General features: G+C 41.6%; 1 protein-coding gene across 2 annotated transcripts in view; it reads right to left on the reverse strand.

Moving 5' to 3' along the window:
• Window positions 1-22,657, reverse strand: part of CLPB (ClpB homolog, mitochondrial AAA ATPase chaperonin) — a 130,093-nt gene that overhangs the window by 66,908 nt on the left and 40,528 nt on the right. For both annotated transcript variants that reach the window (XM_012725572.1, XM_012725571.1), the window contains exon 4: window positions 17,068-17,171. In XM_012725572.1, the coding sequence (XP_012581026.1) occupies window positions 17,068-17,171 (104 nt within the window). The remainder of the gene's footprint in view (window positions 1-17,067; window positions 17,172-22,657) is intronic.

Genomic DNA, 22,657 nt, shown 5'->3' on the forward strand with positions numbered 1-22,657 from the left:
TTGTAAAGAGCTTTTTTAAGTCTATTAAAGCCATAAAAATTTTGAAACTACACAAAAGTGCAATGAAGAAAAGGGATCAGTAGCTCAGTAACTTAAGAAACTACATTTAACATGTTGGTATATATTTACATATGCAAGCACAGACATACATACACACATATGCAGATCTTGCAAAACTGGAATTTACTATGCTGCAATTTTTTTTTAAGATTTATTTTATTTTTATTTATTCATACGGAACTGGGGTACAGGTCAGAGATGCGGAGAGTGAAAGAATTCACCAGGGACAGAGTGGGGAGCAGAACAGGCAGATCGACGAAGTACACTGCTGAGGGGAGCAGCGCCCGCGCCATGTGGTCACCTCCAGGGCAGGCAGGGATCGAACTCATGCGGAAGCAGCTTAAGCTTCTTAGTGCAGTGCTTTTCCCGCTGTGCCACCAGGGAGGGCCTATGCTGCAATTTTATAATCTGTTTTTAAATTATAATCTGAATAAATACACTACAGTGGTATTTTTGAAGGTAAGAAGACCAGCATTTCATGTGGTCAAAGACCTAAAACATCCAGGCTCAATCTACTGATAAAATATTTGTAACTCTCTCCAGTCTGAGTTAAACAGATTGATTACAATTGAGTGCTGGCCAGGTAGGGGAGAAAAAGAATAGCATAATAAAAAGCTGAAGAAGGAATTCATAGAATTTAGCACCTAAGAGCCCCTAAGAGCTTCACTCAATTGCCACATAGAGCATTAACTACTGGATATAATGATGAACCTGAGGAAAAGTGATATAGTTGGCTCAAGAACGCAGGAAGGTATTCCACTTTACAAAGAAAACACATCATTCATTTAACAAACAACACTTAATGACACCAGTGCATGGTGGCAACTGCTGGATATATAAGACTCAGTCAATATTTTAAGAAGTGAGTAGTCTAACCCCACTGATTAGGAGAAAATTTTTGCATACAACACTTATGATAAGAGACTGATCGCAAAGATCTACAGAGAGCTGATGAAACCTAACAAAGTAAACAACCCAGTCAAAAAATGGGCAAAAGAGCTAAAAGACACTCCTCCAAAGAGGAAATGCAAGTGGCCAACAGGTATATGAAAATGTTCAACATCACTGGTGATCAGGGAAATGCAAATCAAAATCACAATGAGATACCAACTCACACCAGTGAGAATCTCACATATTAAAAACACTACCAACAAATGTTGGAGAGGATGTGGAGAAAAGGAACTCTGCTACACTGCTGGTGGGAATGCAAACTGGTCTAACCACTATGGAAAGCTATGTGGAGGCTCCTCAAACTGCTAAAAATGGAGCTTCCATATGATTCAGCAATTCCAGTCCTAGATGTATACCCAAAGGACAAAAAAACATTAATTCAAAAGGACACCTGCACTCTTATGTTTACTGCAGCACTATTCACAATAGGTAAGCTACAGAAGCAACCCAAATGCCCAAAAATGGATGACTACATCATCCATATACACAATGAAATACTACTCAGCAATCAAAAAACATAAACTCATGACATTCGCAGCAAGATGGATGGAGCTCGAAGTGATCAAGCTCAGTAACAAGCCAGAAAGAAAAAGTATTGGATGGTTTCATTTACAGGAGGAATTGTAGGGGATCCAAATAAGGGGTAGGGGGAAAAAAGTAATTATAATAAATTAAACATCAAAATCAACAAGCAACTATAAATCAGACACTCTGTGGGAAGCTTGCAGGGGGAAGGAGTAGGATCAAAATAGGGGTGGTCCTTTCATAGTATAAAAGGATTATGGTTATGGTGCACAGATGAATTGATGGTGGGAATTTCATGGGGACTACACCCAAGATAATAAAGAATACATTGTATTAAAATGAAGAATGATGTAAAAAAATATATAAAATAATAAAAACAAAAGGAAGTTGGCAGTCTAATGCAAAAATCAGATCACTGAACAAATTATAATATTATTTTACAATCAAATGGACTTGAGACCTCCCTGGTGGCACAGGGTTTAAAGTCATTACCATCAAGCTACTGGCAGCCACTGCATGAGTTCGATCCCTAGCCAGGGAGCGACCCACATTGCACAGCAGACTTCTCATGTCTTGCCTGCTGTTTCCCTCAGCAGTGTACTTTGTCAGTCTGCCTGTTCTGCTCCCTACTCTGTGGCGATTCCTCTCAGGTCCTGTATCGCTAACCCACACCCCAGTTCTTGCATGCATAAATAAATAAATCTTTAAAGAAAAACAAAAAAAGCAGACGGACTTGAATACATTGGGGCTATCCAGTTCAGGGGCAAATGCCAGCAGTGGCAGCTAATAAAGAAGGCTCAGGAGGAGGGTCCCTGCTCACTTCTGAGGTCTTATCTCTTACTACCCCCTTCCTAATGCTCTGCTTCATCTGTGATCTTTAGCAAATACTGTTCCACTATCTGAAACATTTTCTTCCTGGGTCCCACATCTTCAATTGGCTGATTTAATTTTAGGCCTCTAATTAGAAGTTACTTCCTCCAGTGATACTTCCTAAGTTTGGGGTAGTTTCAGCTCCCAAGGGCTCTCCAGTACTTTAGGCATCTCCCTGGTTGAATATTCACTACATTCTACTGTCATTATCTTTTTACTCGACTATCATCATAGGGCCAAAAGCTCAATGAGGAAGGAAGTGTGACCATCTTCTTCACATTGTATCCCAATTCCTGGCCATTAATATGCCTGACAAATACTGACTGAGTCAGCAAATAAAAACACGCATGAATAAGGTTCTAATAGTACAGTGGTTTGGGGAGAATGATAACAATGTCAGGCATCAAATTTTAGTGGAGGCAGTAGAGCACCACAAGTGATTTCTAGAGCCAGGCCACTTGTGTTTGGATCCCAGTTCTGAATTTACAGTGTCATCTGTGACACATTTCTTTATTTGTAAATGGAGATGCCCTCTCGTGAGCTATTGCCAGGATGAAGTGAGAAACAATGAGTAAAGGGGCTTGGAGCAGTGCCTGGCATTCAGTACCTCTCAATAATGTCAGCCATTATCCTGACTATATGGTCTTGTACTTTCAAGTGTGTATTCTCTCTGTGAACAGAGATTCCATTTGGGGACTCCTGGATATACTTTCCCTCTTAGAAAGGTACTGTGGGCATGAGAATGTAGTTGTGAATAAGAACCACTTGTTCACTCTGGTTGACAGCAGGTTCTTTTTTGTCAGCTTCTTGTCACCTAACTCTTCTTAATCAGTATTGGTATTCCATAGAACATTCATTGGAATTGAGTAGTGCCTTGCAATCTATTAATATTTACATAGCATTTTCACTTCAGAATAACCCTGTGAGGTTTCAGATTACTATCTCCAGGCCCTCCCTGGTGGCGCAGGGGGTTAAAGCACATTATATGTCCACACAAAAATTTGTATACAAATATCCACAGTAGCATTATTTATAATAATCAAGAGCAGAAACAACCCTAATGTCCCTCAATTGATGAATGGATAAATAAAATAAATAAATAAATAAATAAATAAAATAAAAGAAGCTAAAAGCCACTTCTGCATGAGTTCGATTCCTGCCTGCCCCAGAGGTGACCACATGGTGTGGCAGACCTCTCCTGACCCGCCCGCTGCTCCCCTCAGCAGTGTACTTCTTCGATCTGCCTGTTCTGCTCCCCACTCTGTCTCTGGTGAAGCCTCTCACCACCCCTGAGCCTCTGGCCTGTACCCTAGTTTTGTATGCACAAATAAATAAATCTTTTAAAAAAAAATTACTATCTCCATTTTATAGTTGAAAATGAACTTCCAAAGAATGCCACAATCAGTTAGTAGTAGAGTGTGGTCCCTGTCCAGTTCAGCTAAGGCCATTTCATGCTTTTAGCAGTGAGCACCTTCTCCACATCATCCAGTATCAGAGTGTCCCAATGGATCCTGCTAAAGCCCCAATTCATTAGGTCTTATGGGCTTCTTTATCCAAAAAGTGGCAAAAGGTAGAAAGCAGGGATGGGGAAACAATACCAGGTACCGCACACTCACTAAGGAAGGGGAGAAAAGCCACATTTGGAGGAGGTAAATCCTTCAAGACTGGCTCACCAGCTTTTGAGGTGACCAAAATACTTAACATCCCTGAGAATGTTTCTCCACATGCAAAATAAGTAATATCAGCTACCTCACAAGATTCAATGCAAACCCAGTAAAAAAAAATGGATAATCTAAGGAGTTATTTCTTCAAAGATATACAAATGGCCAAAAAGCACTTGAAAAGATGCTTAACGTCATTAGCATCAGGGAAATGCAAATCAAAACCATAATGAGATTCTACATCCACTAGGACAGCTAATATAAAAAAGACAGGCAATAACAAGCTAGTAAGGATGTGCAGAAACTGGATAAAACTGTGCAGCCTCTTTGGAAAACAGGCTGACAGTTCTTCAAAAGGCCTAGCACAGAGTTACCACTGACCCTGCAATTTTATTCCCAGGTTTAAACCTAAAAAGATGGAAAACATTATATGTCCACACAAAAATTTGTATACAAATATCCACAGTAGCATTATTTATAATAATCAAGAGCAGAAACAACCCTAATGTCCCTCAATTGATGAATGGATAAATAAAATGTGGTATATCCATTAATGTAGTATTAGTCAGTCATACAACAGGAATGAAGTACAGATACCTGCTTTACTATAGAGAAACATTATGCTAAGTTTAAGAAGCCACACACTAAAGACCATATATTATATGAAAATGTGCAAAGTAAGAATATTTGTGGAGATAGGAAATTGATCAGTGGTAATCTAAGGCTAGATAGGAGGAGTTGAAGGGAAATGGAAAATGATTGGTCACGGAGTTTCTTTCTGGGGTGAGGAAAACAATCTATAATTGTGGTGATGATTGCACAGTCCTTAGGACTATAAGGTATTAACTCATACATTAAAGAATGTAAAGAATGTGAATTAAATGCCAATGAAAAATATGTATTAAAAAATGTATGTAAGGAGCTGTACTAATTGTCCAGCATCTAATACTCAATAAACTGCAATAAATTTCCTACTGTGCCCTTTCCTCTCCCTGATGCCACTCTACCTCTGGCCAGGATCACTTCTACCATAAACACTTAGAGCATGTAGGTTCAATGAAGGGTATTTATTTCATACCCAGTAGAAAGTCACAGATGAGTCCTGGAGCTTAATGTTGCAGGACTCTTTCTCCAATTTTCAAGATAACTAAATATTATCACTCTTTAAGTAATATGAAAATAGTGGCCTCTATTTATTGAGTACTTATCCTGTGATGGGAACTTTCTAACTCCTTTCTTCATAAGAACCACACTAGGTTATTATTATCATTATCAACATCATTGTCATCATCATTGTTATTATCAGTCTTAAGAAGCTGGGATACAGAGAGGTTATGTAACTTATTTCAGGTCATATCCATAGTCCATGACCAAGCTGGTTTTACCTCCAAGGCTTGTGTGCTCTTTTCCTTATATGGCTTTACTATTAAAACAATTTTACCACGTCTTCCTTTTATTTTTCTACATTTTACCCATCCTTAATACTCAAGCAGCCTGCTTTTCACTGATCTCCCTCTCTGAGTTAATATTTTCTTCAGTCTCTTATGCTCTCAGATGGCTTCATGTGCATCTCTTGAACATAGCAGATGTTCGGTTAATATTTCTTTAGTGAATGGATATTAAGTTTGTCTCCCCAAGCAGAAGACAGTTCCTGAGAACAGCCACTGTGTTTATGTCCCTCTATGCTTCATAAAAAGTAGGTACTTGTGGCTTTCCCTGGTGGCGCAGCGGGTTAAAGCACAGCACTGAGAATCTAAAGCTACTTCCGCATGAGTTCGATTCCTGCCTGCCCCAGAGGTGACCACATGGCCCGGCAGACCTCTCCTGACCCGCCCGCTGCTCCCCTCAGCAGTGTACTTTGTAGATCTGCCTGTTCTGTTCCCCACTCTGTCTCTGGTGAAGCCTCTCACCGCCCCTGAGCCTCTGGCCTGTACCCCAGTTTTGTATGCACAAATAAATAAATCTTAAAAAAAAAAAAAAAAAGTAGGTACTTGTGGGCCCTCCCTGGTGGTGCAATGGGTTAAAGCACAGCACTATGAAGTGATCTGCAGCCACTCCAACACGAGTTCGATTCCTGGCCAAGGAGGTGATCCACATGGTGTGGCAGACCTCTCCTGACCCGCCCACTGCTCTCCTCAGCAGTGTATTTCAGTATATCTGCCTGTTCTGCTCCCCATCCTGTCTCTGGTGAATGCTCTCACACACCCCTCCCACCTCTGACCTGTACCCCAGTTCTTGTATGCATAAATAAATAAATCTTTTAAAAAAAAAAAGTAGGTACTTGTGATCCTCTGGGCTGGCTGATGGCTGGAGGTCCCTGCTTGAAAATGGTTCTCACAGATACCATGAACTCTGATCATGAACTGGAAGGTTCCTCCCTAAGAACAGGACCCTGGTCCCTCATGACTACCTTATAATACCATAACATGGGAACTTACACACTAGGAGTTTTAGAGGGGTAAGGGTCAACTTCTACTTCATGAGAGACATATCATGGAAAGCCTTCCTATAGGAACCCCCAAATCAACTTTTCTTAGCATCATGAAAGGGAAGGGGGAAAGCAGGAAAATTGGCCTGAAACTTTTAAGAAGACAGGTTGTCATCCCTGCCTGTAGCCCTATGCAGTCAGTGTAGCATCCTCTCTGACTCAGAACTCCTCCTTTGAGTACACACTCATTGGAGCCTGCCAGAGTCCATGTCTCACCTTCACACCATCAAGTTCAAAGAGCAGGGTAAACTTAAGAATCTGTTACCATAACCCACAGACCCATCAATACTCCACTTGCATTTTCTGTACTTCCTGCCTATTCTAACTCTCAGAGCAGTAACATGCTCACAGGTATTTAAATTCTGTTTGATTTAGCCTGGATATTATGCTGCTCTCCCAGGCCCACCCCTTTTCCTCTGCTCCTCCCATCCCAGCCATAGCAGTATTCTTTAAGAACTAGGATCCTCTGGCAGGTTGGATCCTAGAGGAACAAGAGGAAGGGGCCACCTTCCTTGCCTCTCAGCCACGCTGCTATCTTGCTGGCCAAACTTGGTCCCTCTGTGTGCCCCATCTCTCTACCTGCTTGCTCTCCTCTGCCTTTTCTTCAAGATGTTAAAAACTCGCAATAAAAAACAAATACAAAATGCTGTAATTAATAGCCAATTCCAAGCCAACCCAGTATCGCTACTAATAAACCTCAACACTTGCAAAAAGAACAATAAATTCTGCCCCGCTCTGGTTCTGAGGTGGTCTCTTTCATACACTCTGTGTGTGTGTATGTATGTGGGTAAGTGTGTCTACATATATATTTATTTTCCTTTATTTCCCATCCAGGGAGGGGCAGAATAATGAACTGCGTGCGTCAGGGAAGATGAATCTGAGATACTAGGGAGCAGTGCAGTAAAAAGATTAAAGTGTTATTATTGTTGGTTTTTTTTCCCCCATGGTCCATTGTGACAGCTCGACCGTCATCTGTAAAAAATGTCTCAGCGAGAGATAATCATCGGAAACTCAATAAAGCGTCAGGGGGAGCCTCAGCCCCCATCAATCACTGGGTGCCTGGAAAATTTCAGCCCTCTGTCTCCCTTCCTGCTATCCATATAAATGTCTCTAATATATTTTGTGTGGTGTGTGGGACACATCCCTGACTTGGAACTTTTGATGAAAAAATATTTATACACAAAATATGTAAATCAGTTAAAAATCACAAGACTAGTTCTTTGCCATCCCATCCTACTTTTCCTTATTTTTATAAATGCATCGAATTTATTCTTTTTAATAAAACATGTCAACTAGTCTGTATCCTTCTCCTACTCAAACATATGTATAGAGAGAGAAGTTTGGAGGCTTAAGAGGATAGAAGCAATTAACCTAACTGCCTGATACATTTAATCTTGAAGTTGACTAAAAGGCCTGATGAACTGACAGTACATTGTCCATCTTGATGACTAGAGTAGCTGGCACTGCTGAGAAATGATATGTAGAACCACTGACCCTGGAGATTTTACAAAGCTCTGACAATGGTGAGGAAGAGACAGGGATGCTGTTAAAAATTAGTAACTTTCCCAAATAGCTCTTGGTGTGGCAGAGTCCCCAGTTTTCGCAGAGTCCCCAGTCTTTCAAGGACAAACCAGAGGTTCTGAGCTAAGTTTTGGGTACACACAGGCTGACATGGCTGTTGGGTCCTCTTCGAAAGTAGGCGATGCATCTGTTGGCATTTGGCATCATTTCTCTGCCTCAGTTTCCTTCAGAGCCTACAGCATGGAGTTGTCATGAACACACGGTACCAATATGTTACCTGCTGCAGCTTGTCATTATTCTCACGATCACCTAGGATCACCTAGGCGTCTTCATCGGGAAGAGAACCAGTTCCCACAGTGCCTTCTGCACTAGGACCTGCAAGATTTCCCTGTCTAAAAGATAAAGTTGAAGTGTCTTGATCCAGGCACCATCTACTAATGCTACATCTTAGTTGCTCGTTACTCTTTGAAATGAATTTCTTGTGTGAATGCTTCATCCTAACAAGTTCACTTGTCAGACTGAAATATGTATTTTCTTTCCCACCTCCAAGTGTTTTGGACCTAGCACATCCATTTCTCTGCTCACACCCAAGCACACCCATCTCTACTGGCTCTCTATAAAGCCTACGTGTATTTTGAGGTTCAAATACCATTTATTTCCTTGACTGCTTCAGTCAGAGAGCTGCTTCTCTGAACTTTGATCACCTTTGTCATCAGAACCTCTGACAGGGCCGTCATCAAATACTAACCTGGCATGTCTTCAGTCTTTATTAATTACTGTTGTTCCTAGCACCTTGTATTTGCATTTTCTTCAACTTTATTACTTCAATTTGATCTTTATCATAGGCCCTGATAAAGGAAATATTATTTCCTATAGTTGGGAAAAAAAATAAAAACTGCAGCCTCAATGAGATAAAGAAAATTACCTGAGGTTACCCAGTTAGGTGAAGGCCAACACATTCCTCAGACTCTAAATAATTTTTGGCTCTTTGTGGATATCAGTTTGCTATTACTGAACAGCATTTGGAAGACTGTCAAAGACTCAGAATGAAAATCTATAATAGTGTGATGAGGATGATGATGATGTAAAACCAGAAATTTACATTAATAGGATAACTTCTATGTTCTAGGTTTTAGCTAGGAAAAAATATACTACCTATAACTCTCCCAATAACCTTTAGTTTATTAATAGGGAGGCAGAACCTCTGAGCTGAGGCCCTAATCATTAAGGATTCTATATTCTCATAGTACCATGGCTTACGCACATAGACTTTCAAGGAGTGAAGTTTAAAGTGGCAAAATAACATCCCTTTCAGAAAGGAAAAGGTCAAGTTTTTTAAAGCAGGGCAAACACAACTTATGCCTCTAGCCTAGATCATGCTACTCAAAGAGTGAGGACCTATTAGAAATGGAAAATCTCAGGTCCTATCCCAGATACAGTGATTCAGAATTTTTGGTGGGAGGGGGAGCGGGGGGGGGGGAGGAGCATGAGAATCTGTTTTAATAAGCTCTCCAGTTGATTCTTATATTCTGGTGAATCTTATTCTCAGGTTAAGTCTGTGCTCTCCTAGAGCACATGTTATCTTTGCTGTTCTTGGGTAGGGCTAGGCACGCACTGGTTGTTGGGTGGGTCACAGATAAACTAGGATAAGACTACTCCTTAACATGTCCTGGGGAGGGGAAAAAATATAGAGAGCAGTTCCATTACCGCCAGTGGGGACTCCTAGCCATCTCCTGAACTCCAGGGCACTTGTCCACTGATTTGTGATGCTCCAGCTTTCACCGTCCTGTCCCCCATCTGAAGACACAGAGATGGGGAGGTCAGCTGGAGCAGGCCAGGACCTGCAGCCTCTGGAGCTGGCAGGTTCAGCATGGCAAGTCAGGCTCTCTATCCCCACGAGGGCCCTATGCCAACCCAGCTTCTGCACAACTTATCTTTATTCAGCTGCCACTTGGAGCTGGGAAGAGAAGCTGATTTAAAGTCTGCTCTGGCCACGTTTCTGCCGTGTTTTATTGTTTTAATTGTACATATGAGAGGCGTTCAGAATGCTCGCTTGCAATTCTGACAGTCCCAGACACCCAAGGTTTATAACAGTTACTTACAAGCAGCCAGCGGCATCCACGGCTGGGCGAACTTGTTTACCGTTACCACTAATTTACTGCCTCCTCCACTTGAGGATTGGGGACCATCACCCATCAGCCAGCCACAAGTGGAAAGCTCCTGCAGCAAGCACGGGTGGGGCTCAAGGCATGGCATGGAATGTAGCCAAATCAGGGAATGAGCTGGTAGAGAAGTGACCATGATATACCTGTTACCCGCTACATCTCTCCTCTATGTGCCTTTGCTCAAGCTAAGTCCCATTCTTAGAATATTTTCCTCTTCTCTTTATGCCAAAGCCCAGCTTGACCCCCATTTCTCCTAAGTTCACTCCTTGCTTTCATGGTGAGCCTAGAGTTTTTAGAATCTTGGAAATCACATAGCTGATAGAGCTCTTGGAGCCACTGACCCTTTGCAGAATCAACCTTGAAGGGCAGACATCCAACGCTGCCACTGCCCTGGAGTGGTGACTTGCTCAGTATACCAAAACACGTTTACTACTTTACACTGGGTCAAAATCCATCTCCATAAAGAAATTCTTCATCAGATGTTAGTGACTGTGCTTACATACATTATATGACTAGATTATCTAATTATTCCCATGTTATAGATGAGCAACTGACACTCAAAGATTTTAAGTATTAAAAGGTTTAAGATCACACAGCTAGCAAGACAAACCATGACTTACTGGCACTGAAGGCTGACTTTTCTCTTGAACACTACTGTGCAACTGGAGATACCACTCTCAGAGCTGCCGAGAATGGACAGAACAGTCAGGCCAACAAGGTTTCAACACCATGCATGTGTGACACCTGCACCACAGGCCAGCTGTGTCCAGAATACACCAACCTGGAAAGGGTAGAAGACCCCATAATGTACTGACTGAGCAGGCTTCTTGTTAAGAAGCAATGGCCACAATGCTCCTTAAAACAGAAGGGTGTCACTAGGAATGGGTAACTGATGAAAAAGACTTAAATTTCACCTTTCAGCAACTGATGAAAAAGGAGGACCCAGAAATTTCTTTCCTCTCTCAGCTGTGTCCTTCTGAGTAGTTAGAACTGATACAGAGCCTCTCAGAAATAACCAATACTTTTGGGCACCTTGCCAGGATCCTCTTTCTCTTTAGAGTTTAAATGCTGGTACCCTGATGAGGAATCTGTCTTCATGCCCTCTCACTTTAATTCCTTTTCTTGGGAAGGCACATCCATTGTGCCAACTTTAATTCCTTAGGCCAGCAAATCTACTGTTTGAGCTGCCAAACAAATCCTGGTAACTCCTAAAGCCCCACTTCCTGCCAGCATTCTCTCCTGAACTCCAGACCCACACATACAACTGAGTTCAAGGACACTTGGCACTTCCTTTTCTATCAAGTCCTACATTCCACCAAGTATTCAACCTTCTCTGAATATTTTTCTAACATTTTATATTTTTCATTTCTCTCATCCAGCTCATCTTCCAAAGGCTAATCCCTTCCAATGAATTCCTCATTCCATCACAATGGTTCATCTAAAATGCAAATATACTATGGTGATGGTTCTCTGGTGAATTGGTGCTGGAATTTTACAGGGAATACACAACAAAAAAATAATAAAATGAAAATGAAACTGAACACTTCCCTGCTTAATTGCCCTGAGAAACTGCTATGAGCACTTAGAGCTGCGCTACAAGGTCCTTCCCAATGGAACCCTTCTCCCCCTTCTTCTCTTACTTCTTGTTACTCACCTCAAAACTTTGGCAGATGATTTGACCTGCTGTTGCCTGCTCATCCCCTGTCTCTCTCTGTGTTGCTCCTCTGCTGGAAGGGCCATCCTTATAAACCTGTGGGGCAACTCAGACCCGTCTTAAGGTCCGAGTCTAAATCCCTTAGCCTGTGACAGTTCTCCAACACCAGCCAGCCCTCAGGCAGTAAGCATCACTATTACATATCAGTGCTGCCTCTCTCCTCTGCATATCTGCATTGCATTTATCCCTGTGCACTGTGGCACCTTGTTCATAGATCTTTTTACTTGACTGGGAGCACTTGTTGAGGGGCTTGGCCATGTATATTCATTTTCATATTCTCAAAAGCTGGCAGAAAGCCAGACACTCAGTAAACGCATGCTGAACTATAAATAAATGGAACTAATAAGCAATTACAACTGTAGAACACTTGACAATTCACACATGACATATTTTATCTCTTGATCTTCACAATAATACTGATAAGGTAGACAAAGGATATATTTATTACTAGGGTTCAGGGAGGTCTCGCCAAGGTCATAAACTGTAACTCACCACCTCACTTCTGTACTGAGCACAGACTGAGGCCCACAGAAAATTTATTAGACAGTCAGGGAACTTGATGGACTTTGGCACCATCTCTGCTCCAACAGTAAAGGTTGTCCAACTTTCCTGAGCTTATGACTTTCCTACGAATTTTCCTGGAAAAGGGGAAAATTCTAACAAGGGGCTCGGGCCTCTTCTCCACACACATGTAACTTCCTGTGAAAAAGTTAGTCTGACCCAAAGAAAAAGATCTGTAGAGCTGGATTCTCCTTGAGAATAACCAATAACTGGGTACAGTGCCTTGCACAGGCTAGGCAATCAATAAATAATGGATGAATGCAAAAAAAGAAATGGAGAATAAAAGAAAAGTTGGGTTAAGGAGGGTCTCCCTGGTGGCTCACTCAGCACTATAAAGCTATCCATAGCCACTGCAGCACAAGTTCAATCCCTGGCCAGGGAGATGACTCACATGGCACAGCAGCCCTCTCCTGTCTCACCCACTTCTCCCCTCAGCAGTGTACTTTGTCGATCTGCCTGTTGTGCTCCCCACTCTGTCTCTGGTGAATTCTCTTTCCCCTATCCCCTATACCTCTGGCCTATACCCTATCTCTTATATGTATAAATAAATAAAATAATTACACACACACACACACACACACACATATAACTATGGTTAAGGAGGAGCTAAGGCTTAGGCCTGGAAAGGAGAGGAAAGCCCTAAGCTAAGGGAGCCATTAGCTAACTCTAAGGGATTGTCACTCTCTTAAGTCCAGAGTCAGTGACAGAACACACAAAGCTGAGGGCAGAAGATTTCTAATCTGATACACCAGGGAAGTAGAATGAGCTGCCAGGACATGGTGGCAGGCAAAGATGGTTGGTACTAAGAAACAAAAAGGGGAGCAAAACGTACATCTTGAAAGCTGCAGAACAGTGAGCTTATCAATAATTCATGACAAAATTCTAGAATATATGATTTTTTAATATATACTGGTTTACGACACTGAATATGACTTAGAGGAGTAAGTTCACGCCTTCATAGATATGTTACCACATTAAGCATACCACTAAAACACCTATAAACCTCCAAAAGGATGTATTTTTTTTAATTATTCTTAAACATGTAGGCAATTACTAGCCAGTATGGGTTTCTTAGGAATAAGACAAGATCACCAGAATAGCCTGGTGAATTCTTTTGGGAAGTAGTTCTGCACAAAAAAGTAAGAGAAATACTAAACACAATTTTATTGTAGCAAGAAATTTAAGAAACTTCTTAAAATTCTGTGGACAAGACAGAAAAGAATGAAGTTTAAAAAATAAAAGAATGAAATTCGGTGGATTTACAGTTGTAAATGTCAAATAATGCTTCAAAAGATACTGATCACATGCTCCAGGGCTCTGTACTTACTAGAGTCTATATAGACATTTTAGTCAAAGGCTGACATGTAAAGTATATGATGGTAGGTACTGAGTCTGTCTAACTCACCAGAGCCTAAAACATTGCCTGCTAGACAGAAAGGTGATCAATAAAATTTCTGAATAAATGAATCCATAGGAAGGCTTCTCACAATATTTGCAGGCAACAAAACATAAGAAGAGATGCTTAATACTTTTATCTTTTATTTCATGAGTAACTTTTCATGCAAAGTCAGATAGTAAACAATTTAAGTTTTACGGAACAGTCTGTCTCAGTTTTATAACAAACTTTCTCAATATATTTGCTGTCTGTATCTACTTAGCTACCTACCTATAAAGTATGTAAGCTGGCTAACAGTTAAAACAAATCAGAGGTTGACAAAAATTTTAAAAAAGGAAAGAAATGAAAAGAAGAAAAGGGGAGTGAGAAAGGAAGGAGAGACAGAAAGAGACTGAGGGAAGGAAAGAAAAGGATTGGTAAATTACAGTCCAGATGTCAAATTCAGCCTACTGCCTATTTTTATAGGCACAGATCCATATACGTTTACATATAGTGTCTATGATTGCTTCTGTGCTACAATGGCCCAACGAAGGACAGGTGTATCTCACAGATACAGTGGTTCCAGAACACAACAATAAAGTGAGTATTGCATTTAAGTAAGTCACAAGAAAGTTTTTTGTTTCCCAACACATATATAAACTATGTTTACTATACCACAGTCTATAAAGTGTGCAATAATATTAGGTCTTAAAAAATGTACATATCTTGGCCCTCCCTGGTGGCACAGCGGGTTAAAGCACAGCACTGAGAAGCTAAAGCCACTTCCGCATGAGTTCGATTCCTGCCTGCCCCGGAGGTGACCACATGGTGTGGCAGACCTCTCCTGGCCCGCCCGCTGCTCCCCTCAGCAGTGTACTTCGTAGATCTGCCTGTTCTGCTCCCCACTCTGTCTCTGGTGAAGCCTCTCGCCGCTCCTGAGCCTCTGGCCTGTACCCCAGTTTTGTATGAATAAATAAATCTTAAAAAAAAAAGTACATATCTTAAAAACTAGCACTAAAAAATACTAACCATCAACCAAACCGTCAACAAGTTGCATTGTTTTGCTGGTGGCATTGTAATAGCAATATCAAAGGTCACTGAGCACAGATCATGGCAGCAGATATAATAATATATTTGATGTACTGCAAGAGTTACCAAAATGTGATGCACAAACATGACATAAGCATGTGCTCTTGGAAAAAGTGTTGACTGACTTGTTTAATGAGGGTGGCCACAAAGCTTCAATTCATAAAAATGGCAGTGCTTGTGAAGCCCAATAAAGCTAAGTGCAATAAAGTGAGGTATGCCTGTACCTCACAAATGAGAATGACCCACAAAGCTAAAAATGCTTACTATCTGGGTCTGCAAAAAATAGTTGACTGACAAGTGATCTGGAATGTTGAATATGTCTTCTTCAGTCTGAAGAGAAAGTTTAAAACACAAAAATATAAACTTTGAATGCGGGGAATGAGGACTGGTATGACAACTAAGTTTCACAGTTCTGTAATTCTGTGAAATCAAAAATACTTACTGAGCACTGCTGGGAACCATAGAGCAGAAAAGAAGATATTCAAATAATCCCCTCCCTTCTGGTTGGCCCTGCTTTCTTAGTCAAGGCTCCTGCTTGCTTTTTTGGTGAAAACACCCAATGGAAGAGAGAGCTGAGGCTGGCACTGCTGTGTTTGAGGAGAGGACAGCCTGTAAGTTGAGACCCTACATAGCAGGCTGCAAATACAGGGCAAGTTTGGTTCTCATAAAATTCTCCTGTTTGAAACTATAAAGTGAACATAATCCCTCCAGTTTAGTGAGGGATCCAAGGAGCACAGGTCATGGCCTGCACGTGGAACTGTCCGCTGAGGAGAAGAAAAGAGACACATGGGCAGATGAGAGTTCAAACAAAGAGAAAAAGCCAAGATTTAGAGAACATTCAAAAGAGCAGCTGAGGGCAGGCTATAATTGTTGCCAAGGGTAAGGAAGGCTTTGTGGAGGATCTAGCCCCAGCAACAGAGCTTGACCGGGGTGGGGGTGGGGGTGATGTACGTCACCAGGCAACAGTGATCTGATACTTCTCACTCGGCTCTCCCACTGCTGGTGTAAGAGACCTTGCTGAGGTAGCAATGACACCGCTGCTCCAGCTACCACACGTATGTCAGTCTGCCAGCCTCAGTGATGGCTCTAGGGCTGATTGCACTGTTCCTCTTGGCTCAACCTCCTGCAGACAATGTTCTGACCTTCAAGGAGTCAGTAAAATGTCTGTCCTCCTGGCAGCACTATCAACCCTAAGCAGCCAGTGCTCAGCCACTCTGATTCTAGAAACTAGGGGAATCTCCACCTGTGCAAGTGATCCAGAAGGGTAGGCAGTCAGTGGGCCTAGTCTAAATAAGAATAAGCTCCAATGTAAAATCCTTATTTCCAACTGCAGCCAAAGCAACCTGACTTCTTCACCCCACTTGTATGACCCACCAGAGGCAACATAGACAGACTTGCCCAGGCTCCCTTCAACATACACAGGACCAAGCCTTGGTCAAGGGTATGGTTCCTCTTCTTTCTGCACAAGTCCAAACCACCACCACACAACAGCCGGGGGACACTGAAAATCACTCCATTTTATAAGCATTGACTTCAAGGCACAAAGAAGTTCTATACACTGTCCTGGGCTGGAGTAGTAAGTTGAGGGGCCAGTTGCAGAGGTAGGGTTGTATTTTACATCTAGGATAAGCGAAACAGCAGTCTTCAGCATGGTGCTGAGAGATGTCTGAGACTGAGAAAGTCACTGAAGTTGCTTTTTAGTTCTGGAGCAGGGTAAGTCTGCAAGAAGTAGAAGGAAGAACAAATCCACATTCCATGCATTTACCTTATATATTTGAAGGAATTCTCCATTATCCACTCAGCCCAGGCTCCACAGACTAGAACACTTTTGGGAGAACGCCAGTTGTAAGTATCCCCCTAGCTCCCAGGTCATGTTAGGCCTTTATTTCTCCCCTACCCCTGCCAAACAAGAATTCTGAAAGGACAGACATTATAGAGCCAGAGGGACAATGTTTCAAGCCTTTTATTTTATCCACAAGTTCTCAGACATGCAGGCTTTCACTGAGTTGCTGGTAGAGTCAGCCCAGAGCAAGGCCATCCAAAGGCTAAGGGAAGAGGTCTTAAAAAGGCAGGGAGCCCACACTTACCTTCCAAAGAGTGAATTCCCTGCTCCTTGGCAGTCTTATAAACACTGCTGAAATCATCCCCAAGGTTTGGGTCAGCACCAGCCGCAAGCAGAACCTGCACCACACTGAAGAAATCAGAGACACAAGAGTCAAGGTAGGAAAGACACAGAAGCAGAGATTCTGAGGCATGTTTGGGAGTGGATCTGCCTATGCTCTGGTGAGCATTAACAGTAGTAAGAATGTGAACTCTGGAGGTGCAAAAGATAAGGGTAGGCCAGCTGGCCCTGACCTAACTAGCTAAGGGTGTCTGTCCAAGTTATTTAACACCTCTGGAAGGCTTGGTTTCCACAACTATAAAACAGAGTGATTATTCAGCAATTACTCTTCAAGTACTCATTACATTCCTCAAGTCACATCCCAGGTGCTAGGGCCTGTGTTCTTATGCCATTACAAATCTGAGAAGGGCGCCAATGTAGCATAAAATTAGAGCAAAGTGTGATAAAGGCTATGACGGAAGAAGTGTCATGGGCAGGGAAACCAAAAGAGGATCAAGAAAGACTTCCCAGAGGATGTGGTATTTAAAACATGAAGGCTGAATGGCCACAGCTAGGCTGGTCAAGTAGAAGGAGCCAATGCACGTACAAATCCTGGTGGTGAGCAGAGTGCTTCCCCAAAGAGAGTAGAGAGAGAGAGGAAAGCATAAGGAGGGACAGAGGGAGGTGGGGGTGGGGGGAACCACTGAAGGGCTCAGAGGGGAAATGACATGACTGCATAGGCTTTTCCACATACTTCAAAAGATATACATACTTAAAATATTCAAACCATGCTGAAATATTAAATGAAAATCTCCCCTTACATCCATTGTCTTAATCTAAATTTCAAGAGTAATCACTATCTATGGTTTGTCGTGTTTCTCTCCAAACCTTTGCTATTAGACGCATCATCTCAGTGGCCATGTGAGAATGGAATGGAGGGAGGACAAGAGGTGGGGCCTCCAAAGGGTTAATTTAGGTAAATTTATAAAGCTTGACACAGGGAGTACTCTATGTCAACTTTCCTTCTTTCTTCTATCATGTATCTTGCTAGTGCTTTCTTTCCTAACAAAAAAAAAAAAAAAATCTGTGTTCACTATTAAAAATTTAGAAAATAAAAATATATATATATAATATACGGACTATCCATTTCCAGTGTTTACAATGCATGCCTATTTCTATTTACTTGTATATGAGGTCATATGCTTTTTCTAAAAACATATACATGCTTCAATCTATTAAATATTGCATTGTTTTAATGACTGTATAGTACTCCACTATAAAATTCTATCTTTAGCCAAACCCTGATTATAAAACAATTAGATTACTTTAAATATTTCAATGACATAATACCTCTGATTATTTCCATTGGGTAGGTTCTAGATCAAAAGTGTATGTATTTCTAGGGGTATTGATAAATATTATTAAAATACTAGTATTATTGGCCTTTCAGAAAAATGGCCAATTCTTATTTTTACTAGCTCAATATGAAGGAGAATAACTATTCTGCCTTCCTTTCATCAAAAAAGGTTTTTCCCCCTATTTTTAATTATGTGTTAATCTGGTGAACTGAAAATGGAATTATATTGTTTCAATTTGGATTTCTTTGATTCCTAGTGAGTCTGGAATAAAAGATAAGTTTAACAGTCACTTCTTTTTATTGAAATGATAAGTTTAACAGTCAGTTCTTTTTATAAATTCTTGCTCTTTTCCCATATTTTTCTTAGTATGTTAATCCTTTACTTACTGACCTTCAAAACTTCATTTTATTTTTGAAGGCGTAAATGGCAAGCATTTCAAAAAAATCACTCTATCATGACTATTAAATCACTCTATCATGGCTACAGTTTGGGTTTTTTTTTTTTTTTTTTTGCCTTGTTAGCTTTGCAATCCATGTAACCAGCAGTGTTGATGGTCTTTTTTATACTACCTGATTTGAATTTCACTACCTTTAACATACACAGGACCTAGCTCAATTTCTTGCTGAAGGGATGAATGAGTTTCAGTAACTTCTGAGTCCCTGTGTGTACACTCACACATACACAGGAACACCTCACCGGTAAGTCAAAGAACCAGACTTGTCTCATGTAGCTAATGTTCTTCCACATCTGATCTAACACAGTCAGGTGAGTCTCCTGTGTTTACTTGCCTAACTAAACAGACCTTAAATATTACCTTTCATAGGTAATTTATGCAAGATGTGCATTAGATCTCAAAAAGAGAATAGTCTCCAAGCTGCTAAAATATGACTCTGAAACTCATTTATTTAATTTACAGCAGTCTGCCAGGTTCTCAATTGGAGACTACATACTCATAGTTTACACAGAATTTGGACGTGATTGGCATTCGTCTTTCCATTTCCCAGAATATTAAAACCCAGGAGTATACAGGAGGGCTGTTACAGATAAGCAAACTAGCTCAAGGCAGTGAAAACCAATACCCAATAGAGAGGTAGTATGGTAAGGAGGCTAAGAGTACTGCCTTTAAAACCTAGAACAATCTGAGTATTGAGATAAATAATGACAATAATGAATTATAACCCACTGACTAAGATTCCATGAGTCCATGTGAAAAACAAATTATTAAGTCAGTGGGGGAGAAGGGGAAGTTTGTTCTTTCTTACTGTAGAATGACAAATAATAAAGGTAGAATAAATGATAAATTGTTAATAAGAGTATCTAGTTATATGGCTGTGTTAATATATGTGAAGTGCCTGACACATTAAGTGCCTAACTTATGTTAGTTATTACTACTATGCCCCTGACCCTCGGGTTGGGCTGTGGGGAATCAAGAGAAGTATGAACTAAGACACTTAAGTTGGGGAGACAGCATGACATTTTATAATAAGCAGAGACTTGGGTTCCAATCAAAGCTCTGTCATTTACTGTCTTCATCTTGGACAAGTTACTATTCCTTTGAGACTGTTTCCTTACCAGAATAATGGAGATAATTATGCATCCCTTGGAAGTTGTAAGATGTAAAACTCCATAGTAGCCTGACACATAGAAGGAACTCCACAAATACAAGCTCTCTTCTCTGTTCATGTAATCTTAGTGATAACAAGATGGGCTTGGCTGAAGTGAGCATCAAATCTATCCTTGACCACCCTCAGGACTCATGCTGGCACAGCTCTGTGTTGAGAAGGCAGTTCTACATTCTGCACAGGTTGGTTTGTTTTAAAATCCAAGAAAGAAGGGCTCTGGATCTAAACTCAAAGGGACATAATTTGGTTAATCCTCAGCTGCTGTGTCCAATCACCATTCAATCACACCCCCTCCCATGGCAGGCTGTCCCTCCAGGCAGCTAGTGTCACTAACTGTGCTACCTGGGCCTCTCCAGGTTCATGAGTATTGATTCCATCTGTCCAATTTGCAGGCTGCAAGACGTGTCCAAGCAACCAAGTATGCTGCCCTTGGCCCCAGAGGGCAGACAGTGGTCTGGAAGAGGAAAGTGACTGGCTCAGCTCTGGGGCTGCTAACCCAATCAAACAGAATGGGCAATTCACTTCACAAACTTGGAGGCCAAAGAGGGTAAGCATACAAGCTAGTGACTCATTCCGTAACCTCAGAGAAGATTTCCTTCACTTTTAATAAAACTCAAAAGGCAGCAGCCCCACTGTGGGAATATAGCTATGACTAAAGGAACCTCAGCCCTTCAGTGGTCAAGAGGGGCATCAAATATCTTGCAGATAGCTTTTCATCCACGGGCCATCACATACTTAAAAAGCTTCTATCCCAGAGCTTGTGGAGATGAGGCCCTCTTAGAGATCCAGCCCAGATCAGGCTGAAAGGGCTACATGACTATGATTAGCTTTGGTGACCAAAGTTAGCTTTGATGACCTGTGGGCCAAAGCAGGCAGAAACAGGGTAGGCAGTTAGGCAGGTCAGAGAAAACTAAGGCGAGCTTGGTGAACAGGTTTAGTATTTGTCCAGGTCCAAGAAGCACCAACTTCAGAGCGAAATAAAAGAAAGGGCCAGTGGCAAGAAGCAGAAATGTGAGGAGAGAATAAAAATCCTGGCACTTTGTTAAGGACTAGAAGTTATGATAGAACAGTAGACTACAACCTAATATGCTGGTAGAAACCAGTAATACATGATATTAGGGTCAAGGCCAGGCAAAAACAGCAGAAACCAGGAGGAACAGTGAGGAAACCTTGGAAAAGAAGTGAGTTCTGTTTCTTTGCCTTTTTTTTTTTTTTTTGCAAAATCAGAAACAACCCCCCACGTTGAAAACTGTTTTTGGGAAATGGTAAATCAACCTATCTGGCAGATAAGGGGAATAAAGGGTCCACCATGAACTCTGTTCTGGTGCTGGTATACTGGCTGTCAATTTGTAGGTGTGGGTTTAGTTATATAACTGCCTTAAATTGGGAAAGCAGGTGCCAACGGGCTGTGGTATATGTGCTAGGCCTCAGGGTCTTAGCTGGATTAGAAGGGGTAGAATACCTTATATTCCCCTCACTTAATGTTTTCAAAATAGAAAACATCTTCACTTAAAGGAACAACCCTGTCTACTCCACAGGTTCTCACTGGGCAGTAGAACAGGGCAGAGAAAACAGCTCTCAGCCTAGGATGAGAGCTCACCACTCCTTTCTCAGTCACAACTCTTATCAAGGTCTTGGGCTCTAGACCTGCTTTTTCCTCCCCACCTTAAGCCAACCTACAAGACCAAACCATCTCTGATCAGCTGGATCTTCAGACCTGCAGTGCACACTCCCCACCACCTCCGGCATGGCTAGCTCTGACTTGTTACTGCTACTCTGCCAGCCTGTCAGTTTCATACTATCCTTCACAACCTTCACCTTCAGTTTTTGCAGGGCCCAGTCCTTTTTTTTTTTAAAAAAAAAAAAGATTTATTTATTTGTACATACAGAACTGGGGTACAGGCCAGAGATGCGGAGGGTGAGAGGATTCACCAGAGACAGAGTGGGGAGCAGAACAGGCAGATTGACGAAGTACACTGCTGAGGGGAGCAGTGGGCGGGTCAGGAGAGGTCTGCCTCACCATGTGGTCACCTACGGGGCAGGCGGGAATCGAACTCATGCGTAAGTGGCTTCAGCTTCTCAGTGCAGTGCTTTAACCCGCTGTGCCACCAGGGAGGGTCTGGCCCAGTCCTTTTAGTGAGAGCTCACTTAGGCAAAGAAAAGAGTGCAACAGGTTCTGCTGGGCACATAGAGAGGAAAGTGCTGCTATTAGAATCAAGTCGATAAGGGCTAACTGCAAACTTCCTTCCTCTTGGATTACAGACACTCTGATTCTTCAAATCAGTAAGGGAAATAGTGTGTCTGGAGATTTCTGGCCTTTGAGGTTGATACTGACATTGGTAGGCATCGTTCCACAGACCATTAGAGGCCAAATCCTGAACTGCCTGGGAGAATTGCTGTTTTCTCTGCCTGGTTCTACTGCCTGCCAAGTTCAAGTATCTATTTTCTAAGGGTACAGAATTTGGTGAAGAAGGAGGAAGACAGCAATATAATAACAAAAGGTAAGATTTGTATAGGCATCTTGCAATGCCAAATGCTGTTTTAAATACTTTATGTGTACGAACCTAATCTTTACAACGACCCTATGAGGTAGAAG

Source organism: Condylura cristata, unplaced genomic scaffold (assembly GCF_000260355.1).
Source record: "Condylura cristata isolate star-nosed mole 26May11 unplaced genomic scaffold, ConCri1.0 scaffold00015, whole genome shotgun sequence".
NCBI classification, from domain to species: Eukaryota; Metazoa; Chordata; class Mammalia; order Eulipotyphla; family Talpidae; genus Condylura; species Condylura cristata.